This window comes from Pseudorca crassidens, chromosome 15 (assembly GCF_039906515.1).
Source record: "Pseudorca crassidens isolate mPseCra1 chromosome 15, mPseCra1.hap1, whole genome shotgun sequence".
Taxonomy (NCBI): domain Eukaryota; kingdom Metazoa; phylum Chordata; class Mammalia; order Artiodactyla; family Delphinidae; genus Pseudorca; species Pseudorca crassidens.
The window spans coordinates 9,881,353-9,897,520 of NC_090310.1; the positions used below are offsets into that span (position 1 = coordinate 9,881,353).

At 58.0% G+C, this 16,168-nt stretch overlaps 1 protein-coding gene across 7 annotated transcripts in view; it reads left to right on the forward strand.

The window, feature by feature from the left end:
* GTF2IRD1 (GTF2I repeat domain containing 1) overlaps positions 1-16,168 on the forward strand; it is a 112,029-nt gene that overhangs the window by 77,674 nt on the left and 18,187 nt on the right. For 6 of the 7 annotated variants that reach the window (XM_067705934.1, XM_067705938.1, XM_067705935.1 and 3 more), the window contains 2 exons: positions 2,499-2,682; positions 3,203-3,231. In XM_067705934.1, the coding sequence (XP_067562035.1) occupies positions 2,499-2,682; positions 3,203-3,231 (213 nt within the window). Of the gene's footprint in view, positions 1-2,498; positions 2,683-3,202; positions 3,232-5,020; positions 13,052-16,168 lie in introns of those variants that run through there. The other variant, XM_067705940.1, reaches the window with a different exon arrangement.

Sequence of the window (16,168 nt, forward strand, 5' to 3'; positions counted from 1 at the left end):
GCTGGTGCTGGAACGGCTGGGCCCCTCAAGCATCTTTCTCAGTGTCTGTGTGACCCCTCTACGTGGGCTTTCTGGCATAGCAACTCCATGGTAGCTGGATTTCCTCCTTGTTGGTCGGGGCTCCTGAGTGTCCTCAGAGAGAGAGCCAGGTGGAAGGCACGTTGCCTTTTATGACCCAGCCTCAGAGGTTGTGCAGTGTCCCCTCTGCCGTACTGCATTGGTCAAGGCAGTTACAAAGTTCCACCCTAGTGTAAGAGGAGGGGATATAGACCCCATCCTCTATGGGGAGTGTCGATGTTACACTATAAGAGGAGCATGTGGGATGGGAGAAAGATTGGTGCAGCTGTCTTTGGACAGTACAATTAGCCATAACTCAGGAAATCCAGCAGTAGGGTGGCTTTCAGGATTAGCTGGATCCAGCAGCTCAGGGAGTGAACTTGGTGTCCTTCCGCTGTGTCAGAATCATCTCAGGCTGACTTCCTGCTTGCTAGCAGGATGACCACGGCAGGTCCAGACATCCCGTCCAGGGAGAGAGCTGGCTTTTCCACAGGCTTTCTCAGGAAAGCCTGATAGTTTCCCAGAATTACCTGGGCCCTCCCCTGTTTCTCATTGATCCCCATTGAGTCACATGTCCAGTCTTTACCCAATCCCCATGGCAGAGAATGCCATGTGCTCATCAGCTTAGGCCTGGGTTACCCAGACCTGTCACCATGACAAGGGGGAGGAGGGGGGAGCACAGAGCTGCCAGAGACAGGTGGATACCCAAACTGCCAGCCAGGGAGAAGGGGCAGCGCCCTCGCTGAGCGGGGAAGTTTGAAGAGGGGAGATGATGGGTTCCATTTGGATATGTTGAGTCTGAAGGGTGAGTGGAGATGTCTCATAGGCAGGCAGAGAGAAAAGTCTGCTGTTCAGGAGAGGTGTCTGGACTGGATGCAAAAATTAGACCACAGGAGCAGAGGGGACATCCCTAGGGGTGCAAAGAGAGCAGAAAGAGGACCCATGCAGAAAGCCAAGGAGCCCTGTGTTTAGAGGTCAAGTCCAGGAAGGGGAGGCGTGGCCAGAAAGGGGAAACCAAGAAAGTGAGGCATCATGGACACCAAGGTGTTGGATTTTGCCAAAAGAGAGCAAATACCTTCTGAGTTGGGCAACACAGAGGCCATCAATCATTCTAGCAAGAGCCCTTTTGGGGGCAAGGAGTGAGGAAGTAGAGATGGCAGTGTTCCCATTCATGGATTGTGGGTATAAGTACATTTCTGTCTGCAGCAAAGTCAGGATAAAGAATTTAAAACAGGCTGGAAATTCATAGAAACAGAAAGTGGATTGGTTTGGTTGCCAGGGCACAGAGGGAAGGAGTGAGGTGTGACTGCTGATGGGGGTGGGGGTTCTTTTCGGGGTGATGAAAACGCTCTGGAGTTAGATAGTGGTGATGATTTCACAACCTCCTGAGTACGCTAAAAACCACTGGATTGTTTAAGATGGTAAATGTTATGGTACGTGAATTACATCTCAATTAAATAAAGCCAAACAAACAAGCTGAAGCAGTGGCACGAAGCCAGGGGTGACATGAAGACTCAGCCATTCTGTACTTGCTAGATGCAGGGCCTGCATCAAGCTCTGAGTTTCCCAGGAGCCAGAGCAAAAAGGGAAATGAGGCCAGTTATACCATTCCCAGTGTCCACGAGATAAAAATTAGTTTATTGCCCAGAAAAAGTTCAGCTACTTCTCCTAGTGCAAAGATTTCTGCAGCACATCTTCGTAAAGGGGCATCCTGTGACACTGAGGAGTGTCCAGCCCTCCGTCCAGGAGGGGGCTCCCATGGTGCACCCCACCTAAGTCAGAGAGCCATGGACGTTCACATCAGCCTGACAGCAGGCAGCAGGCCTTGGCCCAGAGTGGATCAGCAGTGGACTCAGGGCCGCTCCCAGGCTGTGAGACAAGGCACAGTCCCCGGGATGGACATGCCACAGCCCTCTGCAGAGGGGATTGGCGACAGGAATGAGGCCGAGCGCCAGATGTGGAAAGAGAGCCCTGAGGTCTGAGCTGCACCCTGGCTGGCCTCCCTGCTCCCAGACGCGATCCGCCCTTTCAGGCCAGGCCGATCCTGAACCAGGGTGAGGCAGAGCCTGTGGGGCTGATGGATCGTTGTAGGGAAGGACCAGCTGTGCCCGCCAGGTACCATCCTTGAGACGGCTTTCAGATTCTCAAGCTGTGAAGCCTCTGACGTTAGCCCCTGCCCTCTCCCAGCAGCCACAGCCCCACGTCCCCTGGCCACTCCTCAGCCTGCCCTGGGCACACGCCCACACCCCCGACCCCCCAGGGCCCCTGCTTCCCAGTCCCTCACTGACTGTACCTTGCTGCAGTGCTACACGACAGCCCCCCACCGTACCCCACTGTGCACGGGGTGTATCACAGTCGTGCGTGGAGCACCCCCTGGCTGCCGACAGCCCACCAGCCCCGCCTCTGGCTCCTGACACCTCCTCTGTCCCTCTCGTCCGCAGGGGAAGCCTTGGGCATCAAGTACCCGGTCCAGGTCCCCTACAAGAGGATCAAGAGTAACCCCGGCTCGGTGATCATCGAGGGGCTGCCCCCCGGGATCCCTTTCCGAAAGCCCTGCACCTTTGGCTCCCAGAACCTGGAGAGGATCCTTGCGGTGGCTGACAAGATCAAGTTCACCGTCACCAGGTACTCGGGAAGGGAGACAGAGAGGAGGCGAGGCTACCACGGGAGGGGGCTCGCACCACAGACCCTTGGCCTTTCCTTCGGGTGGACCTGCCCTCCATGGACAAGGCAGCTCTTCCAGCACCACCCTGGGCCCTGGGGGTTGGAGGAAGGGGGACTGCCAGCCAGCCAGGGTGCAGGGAGCCGCACAGAAGTGAGACTAGCTCCCCTGCCCCGCAGCCACCATAGCGGGGGCAGCCTTCACGGGCCCCGTCTACCTGCTGCGGCACCTGCTCACTGCACTCCCTCAACCCCTGGAAGAGGCGTGGAGCCAGCAGGGCAGAGCCAGCGGGAGACCCTGCTGGGCCTGGTGCACAGCGGCCCTGCCGCGTCGTCCCAGGGTCCCCAGGGTCCCGTGCGCACGAAGCGCCGGGCATCTTGTTAAAATGCAGATTCCGCTTCGGCAGGTCTGGGGTGGGTCCCACGCATTCCGCACAAGTTCCCAGGCCCTCCCCTGACACCCCCGTCTCTGTTTCTCTTCCAGGCCTTTTCAAGGACTCATCCCAAAGCCTGGTAAGAGGCGCTGGCTATGGGGGGGGCCACTTGGCACGGGGGTGGGCCATGGTGCTGAGGGCCAGAGGCCGGAGTGGAGCTCACCGTGGGGCACCGGTTCCAGGGCCCTGGAGCGGGACCCCCGCCCTTCTGTTGTCCCACCTCCCTGGGCTCTGGCCCCAGCAGAGAGGAGGAAGGCCAAGCTGGGACCTGGCCCCGGTTCCTGGGACAGAGAAAGGGGTGGTGGGGTGGCACTGGTGACTTCTAAGCCTGGGATGGGGGTTCAGGAGGGAGGGGCCTGGCCGGGTCAGTGCCCCCCACTTTCCCTAATGCAGGGGCCTTGGTGAGCAGATGAGGGTGATGGGGGGGGTTCCTAGCCTCAGAGGGAGGGGTGTCTGGGGGGGAACCAGCGAGCTTGGCGGTGGGATGGGGGTGAGTGCTTACCCGCTTCGTAAAATGCCTCTCCTGGCCCCATTTCCAGGCATCCACCACCACCACCACCGTCCCCCGGGCTATGTCCTGGCCCTCCCGAGCCCTGAATGAGCAGGGGCTGTCCCTGCGGGGGGTGGCATGACCACCTGGTCAGCACTCAGGGCTGGCCGGGCCTCCACGGAGGCAGCTGCGTACGCAGATCCCAGAGCCTGCGGGTGGAGACACGGGGAGGAGCTCTGCCGCCTCTCCCCTGCTCCCGCCCAGAGTCACTGGCAGCCCTGGGCCCTTGGGGAGGCTGCGCTGGGAACAGAGAAAGCCTGCAGGACAGGACTCCAATTTCACAGTCGCGGTCACATCCACTTTACTCCTCACTCACCTCCGTGTGCCCTGACCCTGCTACCTATAGCTGTTCACTCCCTGCGCCCAGGCCTGGCTCGGTGGGCTTCTGAGGAAGGGGCGACCTGGAGCGGGGCCAGACTCACTGAGGGGGGTAGCAGTGTGGCAGCTGCCGTCGGGCTGCAGGGACCCCAGGGAGGAGGAACAGAGGAAGGGGTGCTTGGGAGGGTTTCCCAGAGAGGAAGGCTCTCGCGGGGCCTCAGGGGAGAGGGAGGGAGAGGCAGGTGGTCAGCTGGGGAAGCAGCAGGGCTCCAAGGCCTACGCCCAGGGTGGTTTTCCAGAACTCTCAGAGGTGTGAAAGCCGTCAGGTGATGTTAGTAAGGTAGAGATGGTGAAGGTAAGAGCAGCAAAGCGCAGCAGTGGTGGCCCCGGCGGAAACCTTGCCAAGAGATTACTGGGCGTCAGACCCTGTGCTGACCGCTTCACGTGGGTCCGGAGGTCCTTCCTCCTAGGGCTGGGCAGTGGTCTGGGTACCGTGGTTACAGACAGAGGAGTCATCTCGTTTACTCCTCACACCTGTGAGGCTGGCGCCAGAGCCTGACCTTCAGGGGGAAACTGAGGCTCGCGTTTCAGCAATGTGCCCACGTCACACGGCTAGCCAGTGGCCTGGCCGGCCTCTAGGCCCATGATCTGTAGCACTTCGCCCCCGTGGACAGGTAGGCCTGTGCTTCTGGGGGCTGCAGGACAGAACAAGGGTACGGGGGCTCAGGTGCTCATGAGAACATCACAGGCCCGGGGACCCTCTTCTTATCGGCCATGGGGGGCAGGACACACGTCCCCTGGTGCCACCTGGGGCCCCTGGCCCATCCCTGCTCTGTGACAGGCCACTCAGCCCTCTGTGGACCTGCCTTGCTGAAGGACCGTGGTGGGCGGCCTGTGGTCTGCTCGCCTGCCCCGCAGCAGGGGCCCCGTGACCCTGTCAGCCCTGTGCCACTGAGTCAGCTTCAAGCCACTGCCCGTCCCGACTTCACTTTCTGCCCAGGTTGGTGTCAGAGCCGGGCAGTGTCCGTCCTCTTCCCATGAGCAGCAGCAGGAAGGATGGCCGTGCCTCCCTTTGCTGACGGAGAGGAGAAACACGGCGAGGCAGTCCGTCAGCCTCCCCCTGCACACCCTGTGATCCCCAGCCCCTCCTACCCAGAAGGAAGGGCCCCATGGAGGCCTGAAAGTATAGCTGCTCCAGGGGTATGCACATATTTTAACGAGTTTGAAAAGCAAGAAATACACTTGATCGTATGCTGGGCTGTGAGTTCAGCACTTTGTGTATCACCTTTTTTTGTCCCCTTTTTACGGATGAAGAAACTGAGGCCAAGGGAACTTCAATGACTTGCCTTGGACGCCCAACCTGTAGTGGAGATAGCGTTGGTTCCACACCTGGCTCCCTGTTCCTTCAGGGAGGCCCACTGATGCCAGGCGGGCGGCACGTAATTCAGAGCAGCCCCCAAATAGCGGAGTGTCGGGCTTTGGGGAGAAACACTGGGGGGCGGAGAGGCAGCCAGCAGCCATTGCCCCCTTCTGTGGGGGTGACCTCTTCCACTGACCGCGGCTCACCCTCTAGCAAGGGGGCCTTGACAGCTCATCTTCCTGTTCGAACAGCTTCTTGAATCTCAGCCATCACCCCAGGGTGGCCATCCGCCCCCCATTTCTCTGTGCCAGTCTGCCCACCCACCCATCGGCCTTCCCTGTGGCCCCTCTGTGTGTAGAGAGGGCCCTTGGAAATGCTTTCTCTGCCCACGTGGTATGGGAGAGGGTGGCAGGCTGCCTAGAAGAAGAGATGGGTACCTGGCCCTGGCCCCAGGCCTCAGGGATGGGACTGCCAGCGCCTTTCCAGGCATTGGCGCTCTGGGCCGGGTGTCAGCCTGGAGGGACCGGGGCAGATGGGCTGGCAGGCCAGCTGTGTGCTTCCTAACGCCATTTGTCACGCTGGGCTGGGAAGGTGTCCAGACTCACAGGGGCCTCCGAGGGTTCACCAGAGGTCGCTGGGTGCTGTTCCTGCCCCAGAAAGGGCTGTTCCCAAACCGTCCATTAGACAGTCGCTGAAGCCTGATGCGGGCCAGCTCCTGGGGTTCCGAGGTGAACTGGAGCAGGTCAGGTCAGGTCTCTGGGGAAGGCGGAACGTTGGCAGGTGCCGTAGCCTGAAGAAAGGAAGGCTGTAGCTGTGCGCCTGGAGGGGTGTTAGATGATGTGCTTTGGGATTGGGGGCCGAGGTGGTGTGGGGGCCCATGGGAGAGCACAGGCTGGTGCTCAGACAGACCCAGGTTGAAACCCCAGACGCCTCTTACTAACCCTATGACTCTGGGCTCATTATTTCACGTCTCCGAGCCTTCACTTCCTCATCGGTGAGATGGAGATGGTCATGTCTGCCTCCCCGGGTGATCTGAATGAATGAATGGTGGGCATTGGGGGGTGAGCCATGGAGGACGGTTTTCCCCCTGCTGATGCTTGAGAGAGATGTTTGTGAAGCTCTCAGCCCTGGACCAGCTGTGATAGGAAGGGCTCAGCCAATGGGGTTGGCAGTTGTTACTGTTATTCCTGGAGGTCGGGAAGGCTTCCTGGAGGAGGTGACATTAAGCTGGGCCTTGGAGTTGAGCAGAAGGGTGTGTGGTTCTAACACAGGGCACAGCCTAAGTGGGGGCACAGAGCGGGTGTCTGACTAAACCAGGCTCAATCCCAGGGGCCTGAGTGAGTGAGGCCTGGGCGAGGTGCGCACCACTGGAAGCTCCTTGCCACCTGGCCAGGCTGCTCCCCAGTTCACCCACCTGCCTGCAGCAGCCCTGAGTTAAATTAGGGACACTGGGCCAGGGGCCAGAGAGGCAGGTGGCTGGGGACAGTCTCTGCCCTCGGCAGCACCAAGTCAAGGTGGGTCTCTCCCCAGACCCAGAGGGGCCCGAGGCTGTGTAAACCCAGGACGGCAAAGGGGCTGTTCATGATATGTTGGGAAAGGTCAGTGGTGACTAAGGAAGGAGAGGCCCTCCGCCCAGGTAGCTGGTGTAGTAACAGCTGTAGAACATTCTAGTAGGTCGGGAAACACGAATACATACCCATGGTGGAAATCTGGAAAATACAGAGATCTCACTGCCCAGATGGCTGTTTATTTTTACGATGATACATTTCTTCCAGGTTTTTCCCCACAGATTTTTCCCCAAGCTTATTAATTGTATATCTCGTCCTTTCCATAAATTCACACACACACGCGCTTAAGCATAAGCATTTTCCCATGTCTTTAAAACACTTTACAATGGTCTGTCATCAGGGTGCATCATAGTTATATAGCAGCCCTGTCCCCCGAGAATGGACATTGGGGCAACTTCTCACACCGTGGATACCTAACACCCACGTCATGCTGATGATTTGCTGATTACCAAGCCTTCCCATACCAGCACATTCGATCTCCCCCAGTAACCAGTCCTACAGGGAGAAACAGGCTCAGAGAGGTTAAGGAACTCGCTGGAGGTCACACAGCATGTGCCCAGGCTTTCCCCACCCCCGACCTTTCATCCACACTGGGTAGGTCTTTGCTGCCCCCTTCTGGCTATCAGCATCTATAACAGTCCTGCCTGTCTAACCCTTAAGGCTCATAATCCTTTGAGTTCATTTATTTGCACAACAACAACAAAAAGATTATTGAATACCTGTCGTATGCCAAGGAAGATCTGGGAATACAAAACAGAAAAAAAATCTCTACCGCCTGTGGTGCTTATATTCTAATAGGGGAGACAGGTCAATAAGAACAAATTGTATCGTATTCAATAGTGACAAGTGCCGTGGAGACACACACAAAGGATGGCACTGTCAAGAGCACAATTTTAGAGAAGCCACCAGAAGCTAAGGCCTGAATGAAGACAGGGTATAAGCCATGTAGAAATCTAGGTCAATGATCAGGGAACTAAGATCCCACATGCCGTGGGGCAACTAAGCCTGCGTGCCACAACTACTGAGCTCGCGCACCTCAACTAGAGCCCCCGTGCCACAAACTACAGAGCCCACGTGCCCTGGAGCCCACACGCCACAACTAGAGAAGAGAAAACCCACACGCCACAACTAGAGAGAAGCCCGCGCACCACAACAAAGAGCCCGTGCCACAACGAAAGATCCCGCGTGCCTCAGTGAAGATCCCGCGTGCCGCAACTAGGACCCAGTGCAGCCAGAAATAAATTAACTAAACAAATAAATAATAAATAAATGTTTAAAAAAAGAAAGAAATCTAGGTTGAGACATCCAGGGAGAAGAGTTGTCAGTGCAAAGGCCCTGGGGCCCTGGACGTATTTTGAAAGTAGGGCCAACAGGATTGCTGAGAGTGAATGTGGGGAGGGGGAAAGAGAGAGATCAAGGATGGCATCAAGGGACTTCCCTGGTGGCCCAGTGGTTAGGACTGCACGCTTCCACTGCAGGGGACGTGGGTTTGATCCCTGGTCGGGGAACCAAGATCCCGCAAGCCACATGGTGTGGCAACAAAAAACCCAAAACAAAACAGGGTAGCGTCAAGATTTTGTCCCAAGCAGCTGGAGAGGGAAAGGGAGGTGAGGATCTGAGTGGTGGGCAAGTTTGACACCCAAGTGGACAGGTTGGGAAGGCAGTTGGATCTACAAATCAGAGAGAGCCCCACTGAGGGGTATAGCTTAGGGATAGAGCATCTGACTACAGAGAGAGTCCCCCGGAGACATACAGTCGGGAGCCATTCTGTATTTCATGCATTTTAGTCATGAAACTGGATCGCAGTGGGGTTCAACAGGGATAGTCAGAAGGGGTTCGAGGATGAACCCTGGGGCCCTCCAGCATTTAGAGCTGAGGAGAGACAAGTGAACCCCCAGAGGGTGTGATGTCCTGGAAGCTGAGTGAGAAACTGTTGAAGAAGGAGAGTGATCACCTGGGCCCAGTGCTGCTGCAAGGTCAGGTTCAGACCTGAGATGGGACTGTGGGATGGAGCGCCCAGAGGTCCAGGGATGGCATGGTCAAGAGCAGTTTCGGGGGCTTCCCTGGTGGCGCAGTGGTTAAGAATCCACCTGCCAATTCAGGGGACACGGGTTCGAGCCCTGGTTCGGGAAGATCCCACATGCCGCAGAGCAACTAAGCCCACGCGCCACGACTACTGAGCCTGCACTCTAGAGCCCGCAAGCCACAACAACTGAGCCCGCGTGCCACAACTACTGAAGCCTGCGCACCTAGAGCCCGTGCTCCACAACAAGAGAAGCCTCCACAATAAGCCCGTGTGTCGCAACAAAGAGTAGCCCCCTCGTCGCAACTAGAGAAAGCCCGCGCACAGCAGTGAAGACCCAACACAGCCAAAAATAAATAAATAAATAAAATACATTTATTAAAGAAAAAGAAAAGAGCAGTTTCAGGGAGGGGAGAGGACCTGAGTGGAATCGTGGGCTCAGGGGAGAACAAGAGAAAAGAAATGAACTCATCAGCTGCAGATGATGGCCCTTTAGGGACAGAGGAGAGGTGGGATGGGAGGTGCAGGGTGAAATGGGATGAGGAGAGGGTTTTAGAGGTTGAATAGTGACAGTATGATTTTAGAGAAATGGATGACATGGCAGCAGAGAGCGTGGGGAGAGTGGGCAGAGGAGGGACGTCCCCCTGAGAACAGGAGGTGGGGAAGGGGGTGCTGAGAGCACTGCCAGAACCCCTCTGCACACAGGGGAACAGGGGAAGGGTGACTGGGACGGAGGGAAGATTGTTGGAGTCAGCGTCCTAGAGGGAGGGCTAGAAAGATGGGAAGGAACAGTCTCAGAAGGAAGTATGACCTGGACACCGTGGAGAGGCCACCAACATTGATGACCAAGGGGTTTGGACATGACTGGAAAGAGGAGAGGAGGTCGAGACAGGGAGGGCCAGGGGCTTGGAAGGCATGTCTACCCGCACGTTGATCCCCAGGAAACAGGACGGATGGCAGCGGTGTGGGTGTCCTGAGCCCCGTGCAAGTTCAGTGCCACCCACAGGCAAAGACCAGTCCTCCCCCTTCCCCAGGAGAACCAGCTCCCCGCAGGCAGGCCACGTGCATCTGGGCGTCTGGGAGAGCTTCCCAGGGAGCTGACGTTCCTCCCCGGGGATGGGGGGTGGGTTGCAGGCTGAGGGGGCAGCACTTGCAGAGGTGGGGAGCCCTGAAATGACCATCCTTGTCCAACCCTCGCTGAGTGCCCACGGCGTGCCAGGCCCCAGGCCTTTCCCCCAGAGCCTCGTGGGGTCTTCACAGCAAGCCTGCGAGGCAGATGCTGTTTTCATTCCCATTTTGCAGCTGAGCACACTGAGGCTGAAGGAAGCAGTCACATAACACAGGGCTGAAGTCATACACAGGGCTGTGCCGTTCTGGAGCCTGGGCTGGTTGGGCAGTGGGGGGAAGATCGCAGAAAAAGAATAAGGCCGAATCATGCACGGCCTTGACCTAAACTCAGGCTTTCTCTGGTGGCACTGGAGGCTTTTTCAGTCAAGGAACTGATAGGGTTGGATTTGTATTGTCTTACGATTGCCATGGTAACCACACTTCCACCTACCAAGGTGGGTGGGAGAAGGCAAAAGTGGAGCAGCATGGGCTGTGGGGCCCAGAGGTGGGTGGGGTTAGGATCTAGAGGTGGCACTGGGGCGTGAGAAGGGAGAGAGGGCAGAAGGTTCCAGAAGGGTGATGGTGGTGTCCATCCCCAAGGCGGGGTCTGCAGGCCTGTGGGACATCCAGGAACAGTCATGGTGCTGAGAGCCTGCAGGGTGGCGCTGGGGCTGGCCTGGGTGAGCGTGGAGCCAGCAGAGAGGGCCCAGGGCAGAGCCGGGAGCACACCGACCTCCAAGAGACCTTGAGGGAGAGGAGCCTGTGAAGGAACAGAGGAGGTGGAGCCCCAGAAAAGGAGGTGGAGGGATTTACGGGTAAGAAGCGCTGAGTCAGGCAGCTGTTTGCAAATCTCCCATGAGAGCAGAGTCCTAGGCAACACCAGAGAGATCAAGGAAATGAACATTCTCTAAAGGTTCTCGAATAGCAGTGGCTTTAAAAAAAAAAAAAAAACGAAAAGCCTTGTAGGTAGTGAGTTCCCCATCACTGGAGGCATCCAAGCAGCACTCACCTGGAGGCACTGCAGGAGAGGTGGGAGAGGCTTTGCCCGCTGCAGCTACCTTTGGCTTGTGCATCCTGTACCTGTCTGCCTGGAGCCCCAGCCCTTTAGAACTAGGGAGGGCGCAGACAGAGGGGTCTCCCCACGCACTGACTCGCTTCCCTCTGCCGCCCGGCTCCAGGCTTCCCCACAGCTGCCCTGCCCCGGCTCCCTTCTGGCCAAACACAGGCTTCCAGCTTCCTCTCCTTTTGGTTTGGTTCTTTGGACCCCAGCAGCTCAGCCCTCCCTGCCAGCTTGGGGGAACTCCCTGGTGAGCAGCAAACCCGCCCACCCCTGGAGCAGGGGCTCCGGGCCCCACAGACAGAGCAGAGCTGCCGACTTCCTGTGTGACTCCAGCAGCAAGTCCGGTTTGCCTGCCTGGGCCTCGCTCTCCCTCTTTGCAAAGTGGGAAGAGTCACACTGGGGCTGCCCCGGGGTGCCCCAGCAGGGCAAGGAAAGGAGGAATAAATGGCCCGTCGTGCGCGGGAGGGGTAAGGCGGAGAGGCCGGCCAGGCCGGAGCGTGGAGGGCCTGGAAGGCCTGGCTTTGCAGCGTGGACTGGACCCTGCAGACCCGGCCTTGGCAAGCTCTTCCGCTGACGTCCCCGAGGCCGGAGCCCGAGCACCCCCGCGGGACAGGGCCGAAGCGCTGCTGGGCCCCAGCTTTACCTAGGAAGCCCCCATTCCAGAGAGTCTCCACTTGAGTTTTCATTCAAGGAACTATGTCAGATTACATTCTGCTGAGAAAATAGATGTTCCCACTCGACCTACTTCCCACCCCCAGCGTTCCCTGAGGCCCAGTTTGAGAAGCTCAGCTGTGGGTGAAGGGTCTGCGGAGGGCGGCGGGGTACAAGGAGGGAACGGCTCCAGCCCCAAATGGTACCTCTTGTCATTGTCCCCACTGGGGCCTCTGCTAGGTCTCTGCGGGGTCTCCTGTCACTCATCGGGTGCTGGGAGGAGTGGGCTTCCCGGAGAAGGGGACCTGAGCCGGGCCTGGGATTGACCTCAGCAGAGGGCATTTGGGGGTGGGGGGAGGGACTGAATAGGAGCTGGAAGGAGTCGCCTGCTGGGCCCTCGGGAGCTGGGTGACCTTGGATGAGTTAACTTACTGTCTGTGACCCTGGATAAGTTAACTTGCTATCTCTGGGCCTCGAGGTCACACGGAGCAGGGACAGCCTTCGTGGTCCACCCCCCGACCCTTGTCACGCACCCCTGCCTCCCTCTCTTCCCTACGCCACCCCCCTCCACCCTTCCAACTCGTAAGAGCTCAAAATAAAACCCTGCTTTCTCAAGTTTCTAAAGATGTCACAGTTCCAGTGCCAGCCACATGTTTCTCCACTTCATTATCTCTGCTTTTCTTTGTTAATTAGGCTCCAGTAATGATCTCACTTCTGCCTTCCCGGGAAGAGCTGGCATCTGCTGGGTGGGGCCTGGAGGCCTTTGTGGGCAGACGCCCGGCTGCCAGGCCCAGAATTGGCCGGCTGCCTCCTTTCCTGCAGGAGGGGAGGCCCCGCCCTTTCCATCTGGGTCGTGGCCGCCCCAGTCTGTCCCTGGGCTGGTCAGTGGTCCCAGCCCTGCCCTCCCTCAGCTCTGCCAGGCGGGGGAAGGGTACCTCAAGGTTCCCAGCGGCTGTTAGACAGGGGGCTTCTCAGGCCCCAGGAGCGAGCGGTGGGGGGGCTCCAGGCTCTTCTGCAACATTCCAGAAAACCTCACCGAAACTAGTTCCCCAGCTGGGACCACCCAAGCCGACAGGAACAACCAACGCCTTTATTTAGGCTAGGATGAGATCAGCTCAGGGTCACCAGGCACTGCGTGCGGAACAGAAGCTCTCTCGCTGGCTGATAAACGCGTCTTTGAGCCACGCAAGTGGAGGCCTGGGGGGTGGGGCACGAAGGATGGCTCAGCGCACATGGCTTACTGGGTGGACAGGATCTTTCCAACCTCCTGGGCTGGGTGGGGTGGGGTGGGGGAGGGTCTGGTGGCAGAAGAGACCTCATGGTGGGAGGTGGGGATGGGGACAGCACAGTCTGCGGAGGGACCCCTGCAGGTTTGGGAGCTCAGGACCAAGTACTTAGTCTGTGAACGTTCCGAGGTGTCTTCAGGGCTGGGTGTGAGTAGCTTTTGATCAACACCAATTAAAGAGAACCCTGCCTCGGGGAACTTGCGTTCTGGTGTGGATGCAGAGAACAGACCATGTGCGAAGGGTAAAGGGTACCAGGTGTGAGTGCTGAGAAGTTACAACCCTAGGTGTGGGGCGGCCAGGGAAGGCTGGTGAGCACAGGCCTGGAGGCGGCAGTAGTGAGCCAGGAGGGCATAGAGAAGAGCCTGGCAGGCCGAGTACAGACTGCAAAGGCCCTGAGGTCCCCTGCCAGTGTGGGAGGCCAGGTCGGGTGGAGGACCTGGTAGGAGATGAGATGGAAATGGGAGAGAAGGCCGACTGTGGACGCTGGATCAAGACGCTGACCCTTGTTCCGAGGGAGCTGGGAGCCAGGGCAGGCTTCCGAGCAGAGGAGAGACAGAATCCCGTCTAGGATCTAACAGGATCCTTCTGGCTGCTGGGTGAGGACACACAGGGCGGCAGCAGGGGACGATGTAGGGAGTTGGTCCTGGCAAAGCAGGTGAGGCCCAGTAGTGGCAGCAGTGGTGGCAAGTCCTTGACTCTGGGCAGAGTTCGTAGCTGAAGCTGACAATTTGCTGATGTGGGCTGTGAGAGAGAGAGGAGTCGAGTTTGACCTCAGGGATTGGGGCTGAGCTTCTGGAAGGATGGAGGTGCGGGTAGGTAGCTGAGACGAGGAAGATGCAGGAAGAGCTGGCCGGGGGTGCGGGGGAGTCTCAGGCATGTTTGTGGCGTGTTAAGCCCGGGGTATTATCCAGGCGCTGTTGCATGTAGAGTGGGGGCGGGGGGCGCGTCCAGGGAGTGGTCCAGGCTTGAGGTATAATTTGGGGAATCGCAAGCAAATCGCTGGTATTTAAAGCCCTAACAGAATGAGATCTTTGGGAGTGAGCGGAATCAGAGGACCAGGGCCCTGGTGCCTTCAGCCTTTGTGGGTAAGGAAAAAACTGGGAGGGGCCAGGAGTGGGTGGTGTCCTGGGGCTGAGTGGAAGAACCCCGTTCTCCCTGGGGGAGGCCCTTCTCCCCTTGTGGCCGTGAGCCTCCCACGGCCCAGAGACGCGGCTGACATCTTGCAGGGATGTCAGGGGTCAGGCCCTGAGCCACGATGGCTTCTCAGCAGGCCACAGGCCCACTGTGCAGGATTATAGATGCCACCCAAGGCAAGCGGGAGGAGGTTTCCCCTCCGTTGCGCGAAGTAGGGGAGCCCCAGGTTTCCACTGTCTGTTCCGTGAAACAGCAGGTTCTGCACGCCCTCTTGGGTGGGGACCTGGAGAGTGGCAGGGCTGGGTGAAAACCACTTCTCTGGTACCAGCAGAGGATCTCCTTCGCCGGGGAAAGGAGGATGGATTTGCCTCACAGACAACAGAGAGCCCTCAGCGAGTTTAAAGCGAAGGAAGGACATGGGCGGATAGACTGTTTAGAAAAATCTGAGTGGCTTGCAAAGCAGAGGATGAATTCGGGGAGGGCAGGTGAGAAGACCCACCTGGATTGTTGGATGGAGACAAGGGGGCACAGAGGGGTTTCGTCGGCTGCTGTAACAAATTACCCACTCGGTGGCTGAAAGCAACACAGGTTTATCTCCTTACAGTTGTAGAGCTAAGAAGTCCGAAATGAGTCTCACGGGGCTAGTCACGGTGTCCGCAGAGTGGGTTCCTTCCCAAGGCTCCAAGGGAGAATCTGTTTCCTTGTCTTTTCCATCTTCTAGACACCGCCTGCGTTCCTTGGCTTGCAGCCCCTCCTGCATCTTCAAAACGCATCCGTCCAACCTCTGTTGTCCCCTCTCCCTCTGCTTTTGACCTTGCCTCCTTACAAGGACCCTTGTGATTACATTTAGGGTCCACTCAAATAACCCAGGATAACCTGGCCACCTCAAGATCCTTAACTTAAACACACCAGCAAAGTCCCTTCTGCCACGTAAAGAAACATAGTCACCGGCTCCGGGGATTAGGGCATGGACAGCTTTGGGAGCCACTACGCAGCCGAGGTTTCTCTCCTGAGCGACCGTGTGGGAGGTTGGAGCCAGGGACCCACGAGAAGGGAGGAGGGACAGGTTTGAGGGGACCTGGAGAAGCCGGCCCGGGATGTGCAGAATCAAAGGTGCTCGAGGAAGCAGGCGGAAACATGGGTTTGGGGGTTGCGGGTGCAGAGACAGTGAGAAGAAACAGCAGCATGGATGGAGCAGAAGGAAGATCTCTTCCCTCCCCGTGTGCAGCGACTGAGTCGGACGCTCCTGCTCTGTCCTCCCAGCCACAACAGAACGAGACTGTACTGCCAGGTGGTCAGCGGGCTGGGGTGAATCCCGGATCTCCCTCTAACTCACTGTGTAACCCGGGGCATGCGGCTTCCCCTGTGTGCCTCAGTCTCCTCGTCTGTAGGATGCAGACACTCCTAGGACCAACTTCGTAAGTTGTCAGAATGATTAAGTGAAGGAAGCCATGCAAAGATCTAAGAAGAGTGCCTGGCACGCAGGAGCTTAATTTCTCAGACGGTTATTTATCGAGCGCTTGTGATGTGTCGGGTGTTATTGCGGGTGCTGGGGCTGTAGTCCTGAACACGTGCAAACAGACTGCACGCTCAGCCCACAGGAAGCATCTGTTCTCGGGTCGTTGGCTGCAGAGTTTGCTGTACAGCACGAGGATCGGGATTGGTACCCGCTCCCCGCGTGAGGCAGCAGAGCCCTCCCTCGCCTGTGCGCTCCGCTGCCTCCATCTGCCCACCTCGCCCAGGCTGGGAGCCGATGTCCTGCTCATCACAGTTAGTGTGTGGCATTCCGTACCTGGCCAGTCATGGCCACAGTTCGGCCTTGGGACCATGGAGGAGGGAAGGGGAGAGGAGAGGGAAGGACACGATTTCCCTTGGGAAGGGCCACGGGCATGTCTGCTCCCAGGACCGTCCGTCCAAGACAGACGCCCACAAGAAAACCTGGCACTTGCTCCGCCCAGC